At 38.7% G+C, this 24,116-nt stretch overlaps 1 protein-coding gene across 2 annotated transcripts in view; it reads right to left on the bottom strand.

The window, feature by feature from the left end:
- OSBPL10 (oxysterol binding protein like 10) overlaps positions 1–24,116 on the bottom strand; it is a 122,389-nt gene that overhangs the window by 65,472 nt on the left and 32,801 nt on the right. For both annotated transcript variants that reach the window (XM_055710326.1, XM_055710325.1), the window contains exons 2-4: positions 22,467–22,642; positions 20,682–20,761; positions 8,328–8,519 (exon numbers count right to left, since the gene is read on the bottom strand). In XM_055710326.1, coding sequence (XP_055566301.1) covers positions 8,328–8,519; positions 20,682–20,761; positions 22,467–22,642 — 448 coding nt within the window. The remainder of the gene's footprint in view (positions 1–8,327; positions 8,520–20,681; positions 20,762–22,466; positions 22,643–24,116) is intronic.

The following is a 24,116-nucleotide window of genomic DNA, read 5'->3' as shown; positions in this document are numbered from 1 at the left end:
TGTGTTTTTTTAAAGACCTCCAGGGATGGTGATTCCATCACCTCCCTGGGCAGCCTGTTCCAGTGCTTGACCACCCTTTCCGTGAAGAAATTTTTCCTAACATCCAATCTAAACCTCCTCTGGTGTAACTTGAGGCTGTTTCCTCTTGTCCTGTTGCTTGTTACCTGGGAGAAGAGACAGACCCTCACCTGCCTACAGCCTCCTGTCACGTAGTTGTAGAGCGATAAGGTCTCCCCTCAGCCGCCTCCTTTCCAGACTAAACAACTCCAGTTCCAGCAGCCACTTCTCCTAAGATCTGTTCTCTAGACCCTTCACCAGCTCTGTTGCCCATCTCTGGACATGCTCCAGCACCTCAATGTCCCTCTTGAAGTGAAGGGCCCAAAACTGAACACAGGATTCAGGGTGCGGCCTCACCAGTGCCGAGTACAGGGAGACAGTCACTGCTTGGGTCCTGCTGGCCACACTGTTTCAGATACAAGCCAGGATGCTGCTGGCCTTCTTGGCCACCTGGGCACACTGCTGGCTCATGTTCAGCCTGCTGTGACCAGGATCCCCAGGTCCTTCTCTGCTGGGCAGCTTTCCAGCCACCCTTCCTCAAGCCTGCAGCACTGCCTGGGGTTGCTGTGACCCAAGTGCAGGGCCCGGCACTTCTCCTTGTTGAGCCTCATACAACTGACCTCAGCCCATCAGTCCAGCCTGTCCAGATCCCTCTGCAGAGCCTTCCTGGCCTCCAGCAGATCAACACTCCTGCCCAACTTGGTGTTGTCTGCAAACTTACTGAGGGTGCACTCGATCCCCTCATCCAGATCATCAATAAGGATACTGAACAGGTCTGGCCTCGGTACTGAGCCCTGGGGAACACCACTTGTGTCGGGCTGCCAGCTGGATGTAACTCCACTCACCACCACTCTTTGGGCTCAGCCAGCCAGTTTTTACCCAGTATAGAGTAGACCCATCCCAGCCATGAATAGCCAGTTTCTCCAGGACAACACTGTGGGAGATGGTGTCAAAGGCTTTACTAAGGTCCAGGTAGACAACATCCACAGCCTTTCCCTCATCCACTAGGCAGGTCATCTTGTCGTAGAAGGAGACTGGGTTTGTCAAGCAAGACTGGCCTTTCATAAACACATGCCGGCTGGGCCTGATACCCTGGTTGTCCTGCACATGCCGCCTGATGGCACTCAGGATGATCTGCTCCATAACCTTCCCAAGCACCAAGGTCAGGCTGACAGGCCTGTAGTTGCCTGGATCCTCCTTCCTGCCCCTCTTGTAGATGGGTGTCACACTAACTTGCAATCTTCTGGAACCTCTCCAGTTTGCCAGGACTGTTGACAAATGAAGGCGAGCTGCTTGGCAAGCTCCTCTGGCAGCTCCCTCAGTACCCTTTGGGGAGATCCCATCAGCCCCATAGATCTGTGCACATTTAAGTGGAGCAGCAGGTCACTAACCATTTCCTCCTGGACTGTGGGGACTTCATTCTGCTCCTCCTCATCCCTGTCTTCCAGCTCAGGGGGCTGAGTACCCAGAGCTTGCTGTTAAAGACCAAGGCAAAGAAAGCATTAAGCACCTCAGCCTTTTCCTCATCCTTTGTGGCAATGTTTCCCGCCACATACAATAAAGGATGCAAGATTATCCTTGACCCTCCTTTTGTTTCCAATGTATTTGTAAAAGTATTTTTTGTTACCTTTTACAGCAGTGGCCAGCCAGAGTTCTAGCTGGGCTTTCGCCTCTCTAATCTGCCCCCTGCATAACCCAGCAACATCTTTATAGTCCTCCGAAGTTGCCTGCCCCTTCTTCCCAAGGTGGTAAACTCTCCTTTCTTCCCCCCAAGTTCCAGCCAAAGCTCTCTGTTTACATTTAGGGCTGATGTAATGTAATGCCCCTAAACAAATTATAATGGCTCCTGTTAACACACAGCTGGGAGCTGCCCTTTCAGTATCAGCCAGCTCAGCTGCAACTAAGCTGGCAAACATACCTGCAACACAAATTTTTATTATGATACTTCTCAATTCAAAAAGTGTTTCTAAGCACAGTTAAATAGTAGTAGCTGTAGTATAACTTCCACAAACATGTTCTATGCCAAATAAATACCAAAAGCTGAATTAAGACTTAAGGCCTCTTTCACTTTCTGTTGACTTCAGTGGATACAGAACTGCCCCAAAGGTTTTCTGCTGTCTTTTCTTCGCTGCCACTAGCCAAGAAGAAATCATTGCTTTCTGAGAAACAGCTATGGTTTTGGTTTGAGTTTTCTGCAAGCACTTTTTCATTATCTGTTTTAGAGTGGAGATGTTAGTCCCCGTTTTGCACACCTTGCTAATTAAAATGAAACAATTATGACAATGAGTTTGCAGACAAATGAAAATGTAATACATACAATACAAAAATAGTATAGATGTAGTGGTATTAAGATGTAACCTATTAAGTAACTTACCTAATTTTCTGAACAGCATTCGTCTATAGTTACAGACTACCTACTTTGTATATGATACGATGCACCTCACTAAAGATGATCAAAAGGATGACCCTTTACCTTTAATTTATTATGAGGGGTGGGCATGTGTGAGGTAATTTAAATACAAGCCCAGACAAAACTGGAGATCTGTAACTAGCAAAGGTTCCGCCTCTGTGTTCTTTCCCTTCCTTTTCCAAAATTGCCGCTCACTGTACCACCATTATTATTTCTCCACATGAACAGAACACAGGACACTAAGATTTCAGAAGTTAAATACTATGAACACTTTCTACAGTGTCTATAAACTACCAAGATGAAATTCCTTGGTCAGCCAACTGAGAAATTTATAAAGTGTATTTACTATATTAGTTTTGAAATACAGGAAAACTCTAGTTAAAAGTATCAACCACAAACTGCCACAAAGAAAACACCACAAAGCTACCTCTCATACTAAAACATGTCTAGAAGGAAAAACCAGACATGATTTTAGGTAACTACTTTTAAATCTGCCTAGCAAAGGCACAGCAGCACAGACTTCAGCAGTGCTAGTGCAGCTACAGTCCATGGTTATCAGGCCTCTCCCTGATAAAGCACTGACACTTACTAGGTCAGAAAGACTGAAGTTAGCATAATTTAGCAGCCCATCCTACATCTACACCTTTTATTTAGATGAACGTGATGAGACCAGTTTCATCTTCTAAAAGCAAATATTTCATTTATTAGCTATACAGTCCTGAAGGTCATCTTTGTCACAAAGCTAGCTCTCATCTTCCTACACTCCAAAATCAAGATGAGAATTCTAAGTGAAAGCGACAGATCTAGTATGTAGCATTTCTCCCTACTTAGAAATTTATCAAACTAATCAAAATTATACACACTTACATAAATACTTGATTAGTGGTATTCTTTTCAATGTTCTTTGTGCATACTTCACACTGTTTATGCATGATCCTGTATACATCCTGTTAAAGGATCCAAATCAATTTTCTTACATGCGTGCTTATCATACTGCCTCACACAACCTCAATAATATGCCAAACAATAATATGCCAAAAAATACAAAAATATGAAGTGCTACAGCATTCTTTTTGCTAGAACTGGCATTAGATTATCTTATCCACCGACCTTTCTTTTTATGTACATACTTCCAGAGAAACAAAAGGAGAATGAAAAAAAATGAAATTAAAAGCAAAACTTGACTTTTTCAAAGCTGAAAAGTAATATTTGTCACCGAAGCAAAATCATCGGGTTTTCCCCTACTGTCGGCTTAAACTTTTACCATCAACATACTCACAGCTTAGCTTATGTCTTTGTTCACATATGTGAAAGTCCTGCAGGTCTGAATGCTTCCCCAACTCGTTCAAGTACTGCATCTGCTTTTTTACCTACAATGCTGCCTGTGCAGTGCTGCAATTCCGTTACAGAAAAACAGTTCTCCATGGACAACAGTATCCTTTTTCGCTAACAGTAGCTAGCCACAGTTCCTAATTTTGCTATCCAAATATTAGCGACCTGAAGACATTCACTTCTCACTTGAAAATCCCCAAAGTGTTTCAGAATCCTCTATTCTTCCTAGTAACCACATAAAACTGGACAATTGCAGCCCCACAAAATTGCAGGTAAACCTCACTCCATGAAGCCCTAGGTGCAAGTCCTAGATTTTCCTATATTGTAAGGGAGTATCAGCTAGTTGTATAATTCGTGCAGGAATCAAATGGTAACCACGTTTATATATGGCACAGGACATGCAAGAAGGAGTAGGACTGTCATCTTACCAAAAATCAGTCCTTTCCAAATTCTGGAACTGCCCATGGGCACATAATATAGATGTCACACTGGTAGAGGCCACATGAAATCTGGATCTCACTGTACCAGATGTTCAGAAACACATGCTGATGACTAGTCCACTGTAGACTATCAAAAGCTGTACCAAACACCACATTTCAAAGGGATCAGAAATTCCCTTGTCGACTTTTTAAATTTGTGGGGGCAAATTATTTCTCTAGACTTCTTTCAATTAACTCAATTTAATTTCTCTAAACTTCTGTAAATAATTAATGTAAGTTACTACAAAATGTTCACATACCGCCATACTTGGTTCTTAACATACCGCCATTCTTGGTTCTTTAAGAACAATGGTAACAGTGGTAGAGGTCATACAATAGTCAGACATCCTCAGCCAAAATAAACACCATTCTAAGATTAAGTGTGCCACTATAATTTTGTTCAGTGACAGCTAAAATTTAATGCGAAGTATGGTGTGGCCACTTGGCTTTACATTCAGTTAATTTTAACCACCTGCAGTAAAGAATTCTGCAAACATAATTCTTATCATAAATTGCTAAGACAATAATAAAATTCATAGTTTAAAAAACAGAATTTCATTTCAAGACCACACACACTTAGGTTACCATAAAATCTCTTACTAAAAAAATCAGATGAAACACCCCTTTAATGGTAAGTTATAGCCCAAATAAAGATGTAGGATCTCAAATAATACCACATAAAATGCAACACATAGCAGATCAGCTCTCCCAAATTAATGTATGGTGAATTTTAGTTTTGATATAACGTTCCATAAATCAGTATGGACTGGACTATTAACATCAAATTAATATAAGCAAAAACCCTATTTAAGAGAATATTGTTATTTTAAACAAAAATGTTACATTATGATGGGAAGTAATGCTCCTGAGCATCTTTTTAATTCCATGCTATTAGCTTGAGTAGTATTAGCAAGTAGCTTGAGTATATAAAAGTTTTTATAGCAGCCGAAAGCTCCATATTGATGCTCTATTTTAACCTACACATTTTTTAAAATGTGAAGTTCTAATTTCACAACAAACACTTATTATACGCATCATTTTGGAGACCTACACAGTTGATTCTACAACCTTTATAGAACTCTGCATGTCAGCTTGGTACTAAATAAACCTCTCTGCTATAATCTGTTTTACACTAAAATTCTCTATGCTGTCTCAAAAAAAACCCAAAAAACAAACCAACAAAAAAACCCAGCCAGAGCAAACAACAGGAGGAAACAATGTGTTGTTTATTCTTACTATGAAAGGAAAAAAAGAGAAAAAAGAACAACCAAATATTACCAAATACCATTGCTTGATGTCAAATGTAGGAGTACATTTTGTCCTATTTGCAACAAGGAGTTACACATACACTTCACTGTTTTCAAATAACATGGCCAAATCAAGAAAAACTGGTCCAGATTGAAGTAGCCATTTCAAGTTCAGCACTTGCCAGGGATGTTGTCCAAGCTAGTGAAGACTGTACGTCCCAAGCAAAGGATGCCCCTTCTGCAGCATTCCCTTTTTTCACAGGTCTCGTATTACATATGAGTAGTATTACCATAACATTGTTTTAAAACAATAAAAAAAAATACTTCCTGCTTCTCATTTTCCAGAAGCATATAAAGTCTTTCCATTGATTCTACTACTGTATTTTAGAAGATATTTTAGCGCTATTTATAGTACAATAAAAAAAAGCTTATTTGCATGTCAAAGCTTCAGTAACTTCATTCTATAAAGGAAACACTAACAGATCTTTAATCCTTTTGCAGTCTCTTCCCTTCATCCAAACCATACCAAACAACTCCCAAACAAAAAGCGAAGATTTAAGTGTTGAGAAGAGGATTAACTCTCTTTTACTGCACTTTTAGTTCCTATTTCTCCTTGCTTCAGATTAAAAAAAAAGGACAAGAACAGACTTAAGTGCACTTTTCTGGAGGCCTCTAGACCAGTCTTTATTCATAAATTTAACAAGGGATGGTAGATCTAACAGTCAACGTTGACTCACATAGGGAACAAGAATATTCCCTGAAAAAAACAGGCAGCGTATACCGAAGTCCACTGCATTCACTCTGAAAAGAAAAAGCACAGAGCATGCCATTGAAATGAAATCTGCCTGCTTCCTTATCCTGAAAAAACAGACTTATCCTTTCATAAGATTGAAACAAGATCAGTGAAGCAGCCACTTTTTACATGAGACTGGGAAGGAGGGCAGGAGGACCGATTTTTCCATCGATACGCTCTTTGTTAAGCAGCAGCGCACACACACAAAAAAATTCAATACACAAAAAGGTAAAGTTCACACACCTCCTTATAATTTTTTTTTATGCACTGTTTATCTTATTACCATTTTCCCCTCCCTGAAAAACACTCATTTCTTTCAACCTTCAATCACTACCATATGTTCAATATCTAGGATTTTTTTATTACAGCCCTCTAAGTGGTTCTCACAGGATTTGGTGCTGCAGCTGAGGTATCACTCACATCAAACATAGCAAAACAATTATCTTCCACCATTGCAGATTAAAGTACTATAATATTTACCTTTTTGGAATGACATCACATTGCAATACACTGCAAACAAATGAGCTGGCAACCCCTAGGCCTTTTCTGCAGGTATGATACCTAGCCACTTATTCTCTGTTTTACTATAGGCTAGTATTTATTCCTTCCCAAGTGCAGTTCTTTGCATCTGTTGACTTCTTCCCTTCCCAACTTACTATGATCAGCACATACACTAATTCTCTTTTACATTCCTTTCAGCCCTACCCAGCTTCATCTAACAAAGCTGCAACAGCTCCTACTGTTTGTTTTACTAATGGGTTTAATGCGCACTCTGAATTCAACCTATGAGAGCAAACACATTTAGTAAGGTAGAAACAACTTGGGGGAGATGATTGGTAAGCAAAGACAACATATTCTCATGAGAAACAAACAGATGTGTGTTTTCTATAATGTAAAGAAAACGTGGGTGACATTCAGACAGTGTCTCTTCAGAGCAAGGAATGATTGTTGTTAATACAATACAGGATTAATTAATACAAAAGGGAAGTTTTCACTTTTAATGTTACTAGAATAAAAACGAGCATTCTTCACTGGGATGTGTAATTTGAGGTTTCATTCTGAGCACACACTAAGAATTTACTCCATTCTTAATATGAAAGGTCTCTATTTATAAAGCATTTTGGGAGCATAAACTTAAAAGCAGACTCTTCAGATTGCAACATAAGGGACTGGGGTAGCTATTTTGAACCCATGTAACAAAAAAAATGCTTTAAAACAGCTAGGCTGTCAACAGTTTCTTTTGTAGAAGGGGTGGGAGGGGGACCTACAAAGGTAGTATTAGAGAACAGCAAGAAATTCAGACAAAGCAAAAATACCAAGGGATGAAAGAAAGATAAAAGTGAGTTCTGTGGAAGTCCGCCAATACTACTTAAGCTTAAAACTCTGTATTATTTTTGTTGTCTGGAAGACAGACTTAAATCAGTATACAAGTTATACTTGCAAAACCCTGGTAAAGGCATTTTGAAAGAAACATACTTTTCATGTGTTTAATATGGCCCCGTGGTAGAATAATGCTTTGTCCAGCAATAGAAACTTGACAACAAAGTTAAAACTATAGCCATATAGAAACAAACCACTGAGTGTGGGGAGCTGTGCCTTCTTTCACATTAATTCATCAGACTTACATGGCATTTTTTTCTAGTTATATTTAAATGCTTCAGGGCCCTCTTTCCAATCTGAAAGGTTTTGCTGCATGCAGCTTAAGAAAGATATTCCTCCTGTACTGCAGCACCACTGCAAAGTCTGGGAGCTGTGGCCCATATACTTCCCCTTTTAAGCATGTGCACACACTAACTTTAACATTGACATAAAAAGGCCTGGTTACACCAGACTTTAAGCTCAACCAGAACTCAAGACTGCCTTTTTCTCAGCGAGGGGATCAAAACAAAGCAGTCATACGTAAAGTAGGAAACAAAGAGAGTTGTTAAATTGTCAGACTTAATTGCTTATCCTAAAGCAAAATAAGCATTTAGAAGTTACAGCAAAACAGCAGATTTTTTCTCTCTTACCTCTCTGACTTCATGGAGTTGACCAGAACGCTGGCTCTTCGCTCTTCGAGCAGCCGCAGGTGATTTGTGATGTGTGATGGTTACAACAGTTGGCCCACTTTGATTCATATGTTTCTGGCCACTAGGAGATGCAGAATTAACTGTCCCAGGCGGCAGCAGAGATGAGCTTCTGCTTCGTGAGGATGAAATGCTCTAGAAGAAGCAATGGGATGTTGATATTGGCAACCCTTACACAAGGAAATAATTTACAATTCAGGCTACAGGTTTGTGCTGTTCTACTTTCCTCACAAACCTAAATCTGGAGGTGTAACTGTACTCAGGACTGATTTATTCCTTCTGGACCATCTGCATTGCTCAGCAGGGATCCTCTTGGAAACACTGTGGCTACTGCCTTTGTTTCCTGGATTGTCTGAAATTGGCCTTTGCAAAAAGCTTCACAAACTCTTACAAATTAAGATGCTGCTAAATTCTTACAACCATGCTTTTTAGAGAAGATTAGGAAGATTTTGCAGACAGAGTAATAGCAATACCAACACAATTTCTTTTTTTTTAATAAAGCCATTGACCTCTAAGTCACCAAACTGGTGTGAACAGCAAGGAAGGAAAAAAAAAAATCTTAATGCTTTCACCTGATGAAATTTCTGAAACAGTACAGTGCTGTTTACAACATTAGAGAAGCTGCAATTTTGGTAAGGCCAACTCACACACCAATAAAACATTAACAATTAATACAAAACATGGCTTTAAAAGTCAACATGTTTTGGAGTAAGCTTGGGATAAACCCTAAATACAGAAAAGGCCGGAAATAAATCTCCAACAGTATCTGCAGTGGGAATATTCTTAACATATAACTTACAAAATCAGTCTGAACATTCAAGAACTTTCTTTGTTCTGATCTAACCATTTGTTAGTGTTGCCATCTTGGTTTGTTTCCCGCAGCCCTCAAACCGGCATTTTCCTGAAGGTCTTTAGGGCAGCAATTCTCAATCAGGCTCAGATGTGCACTAGAGCACCATGGGACATCACAAATAAAAGTGCAATATAAAAGAGCTTTTTCCCTTCTATTGGAACTGCTGATTGCATCTGTAATGTTAAAACTGAAACAGAGTAACTCTTACCACATAAAACACAAAACACTTCAGAAAGTGACAGCAGTAAGAAAGTGAACTAAATATACAGCCCTATGGGTGAAATACCTTTACCCAAGTAATGATGGCAGCCTTCAACATTGCTAAGAGTTACCATCAACATGAGGTACTACTGTTGGGTCTGCCAGCAAGTGCACAAAAATATTACTTGGGTACAATCTCTCTTCTTATCCTTTACAGGTCAAACTTTGTAATTCTGTGGTAATTTCATTAAAAGTCTAAATTGGGCATCAGGTTACCGCTGCACTGACTGTAAATGACAAGGCAGATTATCTGGCATCTGCCAAAGAAGGAAAAGTAAGTTACATGATCCCTCTGCCACCCCCCCACAAAACTAGACTTCAGACTTTTTGAGGTATTTGAAGGTTTAAAAAAATGGGTTATCACATTCCCAGTGTGCAAAGAGCTGTTATACTCATAGAAATAAGCATTATTCCGTTGATCTGGATTTATGTTTACAAACACTTCCAGGAACGATGGCCTAGCTCTGTTTTTGCAATGAATGTATTCTTTACTACCACGACTAATAAAATTATCATAATAAGCATCTGTAGAATCAGACATTCAAAAACTATCCATCCTGGCTGATAATTCACAATTGCATTAAAACTGGCTTTGACTCTAAGGTAAAAAAAAAAGCACTGGGGGTGGAACTTGTCAGAAGAGTACAGAACTTTTGCCAGGTTTTTAATTCATCTTCCATTTGAAAGAGCATTGCTTAGACATAGCTAAAATAAGAGCCAGAGGAAAAGGTCTTTGGAAAAAACAAGGGAATGAGGGAAATTGGGGGCAACTGAATTTCCTTTTCTAAAACCAACCTTAGTATATAACAACAGAATATGTTACTGATGAATAACTTAGTGATGTTTCTTTTTTAAACTGACATCAGAATACTTATCAACTAAATTTAGGGTACAGACAAAGAACAAGATAATTTCTTTTGTTTTCAGCATAAGATCAACTTCCAGTTTAAAAAATTTATTTTGATTTTAGAATAAAATCTTCCGAGAATCACTGACATTCTAGTATCATGCAATCACGATATTAAAAATACACCACTGCTACCTTCATCTAGCTGAACTGATCATAAAGATAAAGAGCACACATGTAAAACAGTAAGTTTAGCCATTAGTTTTGCTTGAAAGACAACATCATTCTGTGATAAATGAAATTTGATTATAGTTTTGTTTTGGGGTTTGTTTGTTTTGGTTTGGGTGTTTGTGGTTTGTTGGGTTTTGTGGTTTTGGTTTTTGGGGGTTTTTTTTGTTTTTTTCTTTTTGCGCGGGGGCATATGGGACAGGACAGCACCATGAAAGTACAGATCTGCAAATTACAAAAGTAACATAAAACAAATATGGAAAAAATCCAAGCACTGTTTCTCTTCAAATACAGAATCAGGAAGGAATTCTAGGAGAGAGTTAGCTTTCAGAAAAAACTGCTGCCAAAATTATCTCATTCAACCTACACACTTTTGAGAGATACGTTCATAAATCGAAATGCACGTACATTCTAAGTTAATATCTATATCATTGATAGTATTTAGCAACTTAATGCTGTTTTTCTTCAAGACAGTGTTTCAAACTGCAATGAACTATCTGCAGCCAACCCATGGATCACAACAGACACCTTGACTGCAGCTCACACCTCACATTTTCTCTCATCCTGCCACCTAATATGATACGCCTTTCACCAAACCCCAGTTACACTTGGGAGTTATAAATTTAATAGTGAACTATTAGTACAAAAGCTGCTAGCTAGCTACTTTTTTTTTAACTGGTTCTGTATCACAAATAATTAATGAACAAGTTTCCAAGAAACAAATACGCCCATCATTTTAGGAGTCTCTTAATCCAGACCAGGGTTGTTTTTTTTTTCCCCTGCAAGATTTGCTCTAGCTCAGGGGTCCTCAAACTACATCCCACGGGCTGGATAAAGCCCCCCAGGGTCCTGTCCTCAATCCGGTCCTCGGTATTTATAGAACGCCCCTGGCCCTCTCCGCCCCCCCCCCCCCCCCGGGGGTTGTGGGGGGAAAACCAAGCAGCCGCAGATGACTGCCTGCCACGCGCCAGCCCCCTGGTTAAAAAGTTTGAGGATCCCCGGGCTAGTTCATATCACAAGTCACCGGGACACACCAGCTACACCTCTAAACTGTGACTCGAAGCAAAATAAACAGGCTGCAGGACCACAGTGCATTTAAGGTGGCTTTTCATTAAGTCTCACAAAGGCGGCTCACAGCAATTGTTGGTGGACAGCCATTTAGGGCATCGAGTTTGGGAGTCAGTGGAGCTGGAGCGAAAAATCAAGAAGAACAGGCCATCTATAGTTTCAGTAGCGGGTGGTCCTCAAGAAGGCTGTCCTGCTACAGGGACACTAGATAAACTCAAAGCTCTACATAGGAAGTGCACAGCCTGGCAAGGTCTGACCATATTGTGTCGCCTGGTGTGCCGGCGTGCCTTGCCCTACCGTAGTGCTACGTGATCTCTAGGAAGAGCTCACCTCTGCTGGTAAGCCTCTCCTAGAGTCCTCTCCTTCCCCTCTCAGTACAAGACAGTTACCAATCCTACGCAGCTCACTGAGTCAGGAAGATTGCCAATCTTGAGCTAGCACATACAGCCACAGTCTGTGCCAAGTATCAGAGCCAAATACATCGGTTTGAAAGGCTCCCACAGGTCTATAAGCATGTCTTTTCCTCATGTCTTCATTTTCTGTCCCTTTATACGCTTTATCCATCTAGTGACCCAATGTTTCCAACCAGTGTGCCAGAAAACTACACCAGTCCACGACACAAATCCTTTTGCATCTAATTTGGGATAATTCTTTAGAGAATGTTTGTAACATAAAAACCCTAAATGAGCTCAGCACCAGGACCTCTGGCTATCCATGAAGCCACCCCTAGGCAAGGCCCCATGATAAATGTAAAAAATCCCAACCTACAACTTGCAAAAGCAGTCACACACAAAGTGCAGGTGAATGTCTGCAGGGGCAGTTTCTACAACCACTCAAAACCTTTTGAAGTGGGGCTGCGCTCCACAGTGCCGCAGAAAACAGCACCAGAGCAGTAAGCCTGGCCGCCCAAGGAGACGGGGGCGACAGCTTATTCCTTCTGACAGCTTCTTCCTGCCACAGCCAGGAGAGGCCTCTCCAGGAACTACACACTCAGCCCCTTAGGCACTTCTCAATTTTACAACACCTTGTCAACACCTATGTCCCAGCCAAATACTTGACTCCTCTTTCGCAGAACTTTTTCAGCTTAAACACTGGGAATGACAAGCATCTCTTGCACTGACACATAACTGCGCAAAAATGAAAAATTTCCATTGTTGTTAAAATGTTGAAACCTATGTGATATTTTCTGCAGCTAAAAAAACTCTAATTACACATCGTACTACAACAGTCATTAAAGTCACTCCCAGGAAATTAAAGCAGTGACAGTAACTAATGGATCTTTCTTCATTCCTAATGCCCTGCTCTTCCCCCTAGCGCTACTGGTACAACTTATCTGCCCCTCTAACTATTATCATATCTCATTTTCTTGGTCCTACTACTTTCTGGTTTGCAAATAAATAAAAGATAGTGAAAAGTCTGATGAAAGGAAGACATAAGCTTTTCAACAATTAGTAATACATGGTGCTAATAATGAGTCAAGAAATCCACAGGCTGAAGCATCCCAAAAGGATTACAAATATTCTTTCCTGAGGCTACACTTTACCATTGCTCCAACAGTTTGCCTGCTAATAAAATGAAACTAGTAAAAGAATAATAAAGCAGCTAATAAAAGATTAATTTGTAACTTGCGTTCATCTTGGCTTTATGATCTAAAGCTAGCTAAAGTATACTTAGCTAACATAGATTTGGGTTAAGCTCTTTATTTTAGTAGACTGTCCATCTCCTAGATAAAAAAAAAAAACCCAAACCAAAAACTTATAATGAATGCTTCCATTTGGATATCAAAAATCCAAACAATTAATATAATGTAACTGTAGAACAATAAGTTCCAACTATACTAATGTTTTCATGACTCATTCTGCCTAGGGATTGCCCTACCTGCTCACAAAGAAGCTGAAATGTTTTTCACCATTTATCAGAAGCAAACAGTTTTGTTTATTTTGGAAAGTAAATGGTGTCTTCCAGAGATCAATAAACTAATTTCTGAAGTGAATTGTCATATCTGTTTATGGCTGATAAGGATCCTTTTCACAGGCACTGTGCCACAGATGTTTTCTACAGAATAATAAATACTGAAATGACATTCCTTTACTCCTCTGCGTATATATAGCACAGAACCAACCCCTGCATGCAGCTTTAGAGCAATAAGAAGTCACACACTATCAGAAAGTAATTACAACTTTGAGACATCACTGTTCAGTATTTTAATTCCCATCTACTTCTTTTCCAATGCACCCTAAGTAAACACTGCTAGAAGAAAAATATGGACAGAGATCTGTTTAATTTACATTCTAATAATTCACAAATATTAAAATGCAAATGACTGAATCTACATAACATCCAAACTTCAGCACTGCAAAGGGACCAGCTTGTGATACGCTTTGCACATTTGTGAAAAGCACCATCTACGGTACTAACTTTTCTGACAGACTATTATAGTACTTCATCATCTGCTTTTAAGCAAGAGACTACGATAATCATTCCATCATAAAAATCTTTTCTTCGTCAAGAATTGAGTGAGCTTATGTTCAGTCCTAAATGGAATTTTTTTCTATTTCCACAGGATTTTGAAAGCAGAAAGCTGTGAGCAGCTCTTATCTTCATGTATCTTCCGAAGGGAGGAAAAAAAGATATCAAACACACACGTCTACAGCCAAGCACCGCTTCCTTCTCAGCAAAGCATGTTTTAATTAGAAGCACCATCCTTTTAGTAGACTTTTATAGGCCAGTGATGAGAGAGGGAAGCAGACAAGCATACCAGAGGAGGGAAGAGAACTTGCTCAAAAGGAAAAGAGGTTTGACATGCATAAAAATAACCAAAACAACACTCACATAGACTTGAAACTTTCACTAATTTGCTTTATGGAAACAGTTACCATGCAGATGTTAAAAATACCCAGTGAAGAATCCATTTAGAAATTTAAAGGTATCTCCACAGCCATTCATTAATAAGGCAAGAAGAAATCTGATAAAACCAAAGATCCGTGACAGCCATTCTTTCAGCTGTGGGGAAAATTATGCTATCTGCCTTATAGTGATTTGATAGAAGTGTTGACCTTGAACTTTCAGGCACTACTACAGGTGCTGCTCCACACTGCAGCTAAACTGCCACTGCAGCTGCCACTGAAAGGGACATGTTTGGACTTTTTTCTCCACCATCTCTCCATGCTGGCTCTGAGGCCCATTTGGCCTCACGGAAAGCCACTCCAGGGAGTTAAACCGGAAGAGAAACAAAGACAGACACACGTACAGAATTTTCTGCTGGTTTAGCTCCCCAGACTCCTTCTAAAGGGCTGGATGATAGTTGTAAGAGGCATCAGGAGCACTGCCTGAAGGGAAAGGGAGCAGGACAGTCCCTCACAGAGGCGTGCAGTCATCAGGATGGCTCAGTTCTAAATACAAAGCCTCAGGCTAAAACAGAGAAAGGTTAGGTTTTGGGCAGATCCATTTCAGTCATCCTCCATCCAGGAGTAAGACAAGAGCTGAGCCTTAACACCACCAGGGGCTGCTGGAAGCAGAGGCCAGATTCCCCTACATCAGTGCTCACCTGACACCTCAGTGAGCTGGACAGAGCGCCAAGTCCTTTTCAGCAAGATGCCATTTTTTCCCATTTCTGATGCCCAAGGTAACAGAACCAGAAACACAACAGAGCCTGCACAAAGGGTGGCAGCAGAAGGAAGGCCATTTCCAGCTCAGGGAACCCACAAATGAGTTCAGCTGAAACATGAATCCACACCATCCAGTTTTGAACAGCTCACTGTGCAGATCCAAACCAGAACCTGGAACAAGGGGAGTCTACCTCCTTATTCTAGCACAGATCTAAGCTGAAAGCTACCATCTGAATACAATTTAAGACAGAAGCTAGTTCAAAAGGTAGTGGTTTCTGTTCCCTGCCACATTCCTGACATGCACTGAGAAACAAAAGGGTTATATGCCAATCCAGCAACTGATCCACACATTGGAATTAAGAGCTAGTATAAGAACCCATGTGTTTGTTTCTAGCAGTGCTTTTACAGCCACCATCATTAAACAGTCAAGAAAAAAGGGATATGAAACAGAAGATCTAACAAGCTTGTGACAAATTATGGATATAAAATTATTCTTGGAAGTTACCAGAAAAATTATGCATAAGCCTACTTCTTATTGGAAGCATTTTACATCACAGACATCAAACTTGACTAATGCTTTAATTAAAACTTGTATGATAATATTCACTTAGAATGGTCTAAAAAACCAGCAACCCTACCCAGACATAAAAGATTTCTTCCAATACAGTGTGATTTGGCCCTTCTGGAGGTTGAGCAATCTGTAATTAAGTAAAACAAGACTTCATGGGAATACCAAGAACATTAAGACTACCTTACAGCATGGGAATTATTTGCCAGAGAACATTATCCTTTTAGTACTTCATCATTATGATGTAAAATTTAATTAAAACAAAGTGACAGACAGCTTCTGTTACACCCACTTGTTAGCTGTACAGCTCACCTTTGGACCATTGATTAGGATGCAACTAAGTTTAGTCACTAATAAACAACTTTTTTTCTTTTTTTTTTTCTTTTTTTTTTTTTTTTTAATCACTGCTTTGCTCAGTTTCCTCCACCACTCCAGTCCCCAGCTGAAGCTTTAAAGACAGTGAGAACAGCAAGTCATACAGTAACATTTTGATGCAGGCAGTAGCTCTGAAAAAGAAAGGAAACCAGTGCTGATCTGGATCCAGTGCAATTAGAAGGAATACTGTCCTATGAATATTTCATAGAAATAGTGACTCAGCTTCAGCTTTGAAAAACATTCTCCAAATTCTCATGTCTTCCTATGAATCTCCTTCCAATAAAAGCTAAAGATTTCAAAAAACACGTTTGCTCCCCAGTATGAAAGACCTGTAGCTAAGAGTTGCTTCACTGGTATTCTTAGGAACATTCCCACTGCTCGCCTGGTCATCCCATTATTTTTCCCCCACTAACCTGTATCCGACTTGCATAAGATAAAACATACCTCTCACTGCATATTTCACACTTCCCATTCCACCTCCTTGTCAAGTGTATGACTCCTAAAAAATAGCTAGAAATTTCTGCCTCCTGTTCTTCCCATGAAAAAGGTGAGTTTAAGCTGTAGAAGCAGCTGGAAGCAAGTACTCAGGCTCCAAATTTCCAGATGCAGAAACATGCCTGTTCTCAGCAGAGACAGAGCTTGGATTCTTTTCAAGCTCCAAAAGCTTAAAACACACAAGTATCTATCTGCCTGTTCCTGACAGCACTATGAGACACAGACATTTGAAGTTATCACTTACTACAACCCTTGAAGTATGGGGAGAGGGGAAGGAGAGAGATCCAGTCCTGCTGCCAGTAGAGTAACCAATCACACCATGACAGTCCTACCAACAAACAGTATGGCTATTTTAACAAAATGCCAAAAATACAGATTTCTCTCAAGTCCTCAATTATGCAAAAGCAAATCAAACATGTACCCTTCCCTGTGTCATTACAGATCTTTCTACGTAATTCCAGTCCCTAACCCCAACACAAAAGAAACAGTAAAATTGCTAAGGTAACAGCATGCTATTTCATGTAAATTTTAAATATTTTAAATTAAATATTTCCACTCTCATGTGAATAATTATTAAAGCACCTTCATCTACAAGAGAAGGAAAAAAAATAATCATAAAAGAAATGCAGCAGTTCTTGCTTCTCCTACCTCCTACCAGGCAGTGGTTTTGAAGTAAGAAACTTTGAAGAAAAAAAGAGGTTATAGAAATGGATTTTTTTCTAGTTTCTGGAATCTTTGTGAAACACCACTCCCTTGTAACCAATATCTGATCTCCAAAGTCTAATTATTGTAGCATTAAAGCTTTTGATCACCTACTTTTATAGAGAAAAGCAGAGAGAAGCTTTAAAACTTGTACATGAAATCCAAGTTGGCACTATAAGCAACACTAAAGTCAGGGGAAATCTGCCTCTCAGATAATACTCTAATCCTGAGAAGACAGAAGGGGAAAAAGGAAAAAAAAGTGTATTGAAAAACAAGAGACACAGGTTGTCAAAAGAAAGGTCCCTAGGAACAGGTAAGGATGACATTGCTTCAAGTACAGTACATTTCTGGAGTAAGAAGCAGACTCACCTGTGGTCTCATCTAAAGAACATTAATTCCCAGCATTTTACTTTCTGGACTGTTAAGCTTAAATATACAGAAGATATAAATTCTCTATTTGCTCTGTGGCTTACAGAAGTGGAGAATTAAGAGTGCTTCACTAACAAACATATCAAGTGAAAAGTGACCTAGTCTGATTTTACATGTAGACTTGTAACACAGAACTTAGTATAAAATAGAAATGCTGAAGAAAATGAAAATATTTTTCTAAGTGGATGCAAGCTAACTAAAATGTACGACTGGCTGTACCAACCAAAATGCATCTATACTCCAGCTTCCTAAGCCAAGTTTCTGTAACTCATCAGTCTTCTAAGAAAAACGCAGTAATGCTACTCCTGCTGCATGAAACAAGAGGTTGTTTGGTTCCTCAGTTATGTATGCCCATCCACCCCCTCTCAGTCAAGGAAATCCTTTTCTTTTCTTGCACGATAAGTCTAGGAACCAGAAGAAAGCACAGAAGTGGTAGGTCACTATGCAAGGGTACGAGAACAAGTCTGGAGAGATGCTCCCCATTCTAAGTCCTTCCTGTTTTTAAGAGCTGCGTGTTAGATTTTCTGTGACAGATGCTGTCTTTGTATTTAATAGCCTCCCACTCACTTAGTCAAGGCTTTCTAGTGACATTTTCCCTTTCAAATACTTTTCAAATCTATACACACTTTTGGCATCTAAAGCATCCCATAATAATCTCTTTTTCATTCTCACCTTTTATTTTGAATCTGTTCTCTGCTCATTTTCTTTGAGGTGTTAATATTGATATTAACAGCTAGCAAATAATTCCTATTCAGCCACTCCAGAGCACTCATTAACATGCTACTTCCCTGATTTGCCCCTTCTCATCCCATCATCAGAAAAAAAAAGAATAAAAAAAAAAAAGAATAAAAAAAAAAAAAAGGAATAAAAAAAAAAAAAGACTCCACTGTAGGCAAGTTTTGTCACACTGTTCATTCTGTAGAGAATAACAACAGAAGTGATGAAAAGTACTTTCCCCCACTCCAGTGTTTCTGTTTCAGAAATGGAAGGGGACTAATAAAAGTATTTGAAACAAGCATACAACAGAGCAGTCACGGTATTTTCCCCTTTGTTCTCTGCTTCTTTCCCAATAATTCCTAAAATTCTATTTGCTTTTTTTAGAGCACTACTAATTGCCAGACATTTTCACTGTTATAATGCTACAATTTTTCTCTTGACATACTAATTAATTCAGAGCCTATCAAAATATGTAGATACTACTACTACTGCAGGAGCTCAACATGGAGAGGCAGTATGAAAAATTCTGAACATAAATTATTATTAAATGCAACAGTTTTTTACCTAAGCAGGAAAAATGATCCAAATTTCACTTACAAAAAGATCAGCTTCAACTCAATTACTGCCACTCCAGAATTAATCTCTACAGAATTATTTACCAGAAGCAGGCAAAAGGAGAAAAAACAAACCCACTACTAAGAAATATTAGCAAATGTAGAGTGTAGAAGTATAAGAACCAGTATGCCATTGCACAAGTCTCTGACATTATACATACCGAACAACAGTTCTACCTTGTCACGTTACATTGCAGGTACTAAACATTTACATGTGTTCAAGAAATGACTAGAAAACTTGTTGAGGAATAATTCATTGATGGCAACTGAGTGTAAAAAGTTACCATCTCTATCTAGTGCAGGAAATCCCTGAGCTGTAAATCGACAGCAACTGTAAGCATATCCTGAACAAGTGGAGTTGCACCTTTCTGAATAGTAGTGGGCCACAGCTATATAAAAACCATAATTAATCGCCATGCAGAAGAATTGAAGAAGTACCAAAATACTGAAGTTACTTATTCTCCTTCAAAAGGAGTGTGATTTTCTCTTCCTGACAAGTCCACATCATTCAAAAAAAAAAAAAAAAAGAACAAAAAACTGGTTTTATTTTACTTCACACATTCAATGAATATCAGCCTCCTCAAAATACCTTCCATCTTTTCAAAGACAGTCAGGATCATGACTTCGACTGCAGTTAACATAAGACTGATATTTTCAACATCTTGGGGCAGGGGAGGAATCCTTTCTGCTTGCAGTTACACGCACTTTTTTTTTTAATATAGCAAATAATTAGTCATGAGGAAAGGAATTTTTTTCGTTCTTGTGAAGGTATCATTAGAAGTGCTTAAAGAACTTAAGAACTTTATTTTTAGTGAGTTAGTATTAACACCAAAAGCATACATAAAATAAACACAATACTTATTTTTTCCTAATAGAGTTTTTTGTTTGTTTGCTTTTAATATCTCCCACTTCCAAAGTGCATTCTCATTTAAAGAAACTCATGTCATTTCTACTTAGAGGCAGGAGACACCCTCAACCCATTGTTCTGCTGTTTTTAAAAGTCCAAACATTTTTTTACCTGTCCAAAATAATTATCTGCTTGAGGACAAGAATTCTGACATCACTTTCAAAGAGAAATACGCAATATAAATCTTCATACTATGACCTCTTTCAGATTTGGTAAAGAAGCTAGAGTGACCACTGCTAACATCTATCTACCTGAAGCTTCTCTAATAAAAGCCATTAAATCTTATAAAATTATATAAAACTAGAATCAGTTAACACTTTTAAATACTAATCAGGACATCACACAGATATTTATTAATAAACTGTTGATCCATCCACTCACTTAACCATGTATTGACAGCATCCAAAATTAACTTCTCATAAATGGGACAATGGTTATTTGTTCAGACTGCCCAATTGACTTAAGCCTGCTCCAGTTAGTGACAAGTTACAGCTTGCTGCTTTTACTCATAAACTTCTGAACGTCAGCCCACTAACTACAGCAGCCAGTCTATCACCCAGATCATGCTGCTCTTCACCCACACCGCTCAAAGTATAACAGTTACTTCTCCCGCTTAATTATTTACCTTAGAATTACCTTCCCTGTGATGTATGGCACAGAATCGAAGCTGAGTTATCCAGTATTGTTTCTCCTTTGCATCAGCAGCTAGAACAAACAAGAAAATAGAGAGAATCACAAATAAATTGACATTCTTTTTTTTGCGGGGGGTGGGATTATTTATTGGTTAGGATGCACTATAAGTTCTAATTTGTGACACTTAATTTAAGTAAGTTTTTCAGTACAACACGTCTAAACCCCAGCTTAAGATGCTGTGGCCAGTTGGAAGATATAAGCTTATGTTCATAAGTTATCTCCGCCAAGAGTTATTAAAGGCAGAATTACCTCAAGATTACTTTTTTTTTTTTTTTTTTTGCTAAATTTTAAATCTACTTTTGTTTTACTCATCTCTCTTTGTGGAGGACAAGGACCACAGCATAGCATTTAAATCAGTAAAACCTCTACACTCAGGCTGTCCATTAGCTACTAGACAAGCTACCAGTTCCCCAAATACCCAAGTACTTCTGTTTTAATGCGATTCAACTAAACCTCTCTTTAAACCTGTGTCATTGGCATGCAACTTAAAGACACAAGAATAAAACCCACAATTTTCCCCATGTGTCTTTAAAAAACAGCTTTAAAATTATTGAAAAGGTTGTCTGCAGTCTATATTAGGTGGCTCCTGTGCAGTGTTAGAAGTCTATTTAAGAGAGAGGTTTGGTTCTGGTTTTAACAAACCACTACAGTACAGTAATCCTAATTAAGAATACCAATACAGAGTGGGTAATTTTAGGAAATATTTTCTCTTACTTCCTCTGCTGTTAAGTATTTCAATGGTTACTGACTCAGCATTAAAAGTATTTACTGATTTGAATCAAATTCATAGATCTCATGAAATTAAAAGCAGCATACTGTATTTAATGATCTCAAGTAATTGGAAAAGCATAATGAAACAACAAGTAGTAATGATTTCTAGCTGTGCAAATTCCAAAACATTTTTACTGAAACTCTCCCTGATTGTTCTTGTGTTTCAGTTCTATGTATAAAACAGCAACACACTGTACCACAGGGGAGTCCTGCATGCTCTGTCCTGCTAGACAACTGATAAACTGTGGTCAGAATAAAACTAACATAAATTTAAACTTTTGTTACACTGTGTTACATGTCACCTTTTCTTAATATCAGGGGTTTTTATTAATTAGGTTGATATGAAATTGACCAATTGAAAATATCTTAGAATCAGAACATTGCTTTTTTTTGCAGCACCCTCACCACCTTCTAACTTATATTCTTTCTTACATTTGGGAGCAAGGGAAGGTAAAATTTTATGTGAAAGGTTAATTCAATTAATCCAAGACTGACAAGAACATAGTATCTTCCACAAGAACAGCCTCCCACTGGCATTTTTCCCTTCTCTGACCCATCAGCAGATTCATTACTGCAGGATGGTGGCAGGGGAGAACAATATTAGAAATTAAATGCTATGCCATGGACAGCAATGAAAGCAGTTTTTTCTGCCTTTGGAAACAAGCAAGATATACTATACAACCAAAATGCTACAATAACAGTTTACAGAAGGCATCTTGAGGTATCTTGAAGCCCTGAAAGTCTATATATTTTAAATTCACACTTACTTAACTCCAGAGTACTCTTCCACAGTGTTTTATAATATAGTATGTAACAATATAGCTGTATAACCACTACTTTCTGATAGTATAGGGAAGTAAAAGAGAAATGAGATATGGGAGAAGAGATGCAGAAGTGGAAATGGGAGAGAAGAATGACTCAGCTGGCTCTTTAGGAAGCACTGTACCTCTCAGCTTATACATTTCTCCATTAGCAGAGTAGACTACCAACATGTGTGGCACTTCATCACTAGGCAATATCACAGCTCCAGCTAAAGACAAGGTTCCTCGTGGCTTCTGGTTTTTACTTTGCTCATTCACGAAATACTGCAGAATCCCTGTCTCAAAGTCCAGCACAAAGTACCTGTTCAAAGAAATTGCAAGCGTATAGTATCTCTGTTAAGAGCTTTCACACATTTATTTAAAGAGCAGCATAGACTGATCTTAAATCAAGACAATAAACCAATGAGGTTGAAGACATTTTTGTAATAACACAACTTTATAAGGTACTCTTGATCATTAGGTTTGGTTTTTCAAGGCCATGTCTGAACTATTCTTTTACTCATGTTTCTTTCAGATTAATGGTAAGTTTCACATACAAGACAAAATTATGGAAAGGAGTTTTTAATTGAAGAGGTTCTGCTGTAGTAGTACAAGACTGCTTCTTTTGGGGAGTCTTGATCCCTTCCCTTTTTTTTTCCTCCATTTGTAACCCTGAAAGACATGGTAATTCCCCAAACTAGTCTTTGAAAAGAGGACACTTTTCTGCAGAGGGGTGAGCACAATTAAAGATGCCATGGTATTTTCATTTTTGTGATAATGTTTCACATACAGATGTTGAGTATAATTCTGAAAACTTGCCAAGGGAATTGAACAGTCTGTTCCCAGGTAGGTAGGAAGTATGGACACCAATGTATAAGAAAACAATTAGGATAAGAGAGAAGTGAAGTCTAAATTCTATTTAGCAATTTTGCTAACAAATTCTAACAAGGAAGTAACATTTTTACTGGTGATCATATATTTAGGATCAGGAAATAGTCAGTGAAAATCTAGTAGCCACAAAGATTAAAAAAAAACTTTAGACGAACACAAGCCATTCCACAATAAACCAACTGCTAGGACTGCCAGATCATAGAAACAAAAATAAACTAATTGCATTGTCCAAGTGCACTACATGAAAACGAAGATGTTTCACACTTAGTGTGCCAGTCTCAAGAGCAGGAAACATAATTCCCTTCGCCCAATAAACCTATCTTTCAGAGCAGCACAGATTTTAAATCCGATCTCCTGTGGAAATTATCTATGCTATTAAACTAGAAAACTATTTCAACACTACAACTCTTTGTCAAGAGGGGACAGACAGCAACCTCCTGGCTCACATGAAGGACAGTTTGCTATGACTTCCAATAGACTAGAAGCGAAGATCACACAAATGCAATTACTCCCTCAGTTTCTACTAAAAATATAGCCCCAACAATCTGGCTAACACCACTGACACCGGCATTGGGAATGCGTACTACTTGCTACTGTTCTTCTAGATATGATTAGCATAAGTCACAAAAATTTGTGTACAATATTTCAGAAGCTGTGATATTGAGACTTCTATAGCTTTGTACACCCCAAATTTGCTCGTCACTACAAAGAAAAGGACTAGAGAAATGGCAAGCTGAGTATCAACAACCACAAGGTTTTCAACAGTAGAGTTAAAAATAAGGAGGACCCAAATGGTAATTGCCAATATTTCAGAAGATTACCTTATTGACTTGTATTACACCAGTAAATAACTTTCCTGTTTTGTCTGAAAGTAAACGATTTTACAATACTGCTCTCCCACTTAC

The sequence above is a fragment of the Falco cherrug genome, chromosome 4 (genome assembly GCF_023634085.1).
Source record: "Falco cherrug isolate bFalChe1 chromosome 4, bFalChe1.pri, whole genome shotgun sequence".
Classification (NCBI taxonomy): Eukaryota; Metazoa; Chordata; class Aves; order Falconiformes; family Falconidae; genus Falco; species Falco cherrug.
This window is presented reverse-complemented; position numbering and strand designations above follow the sequence as displayed.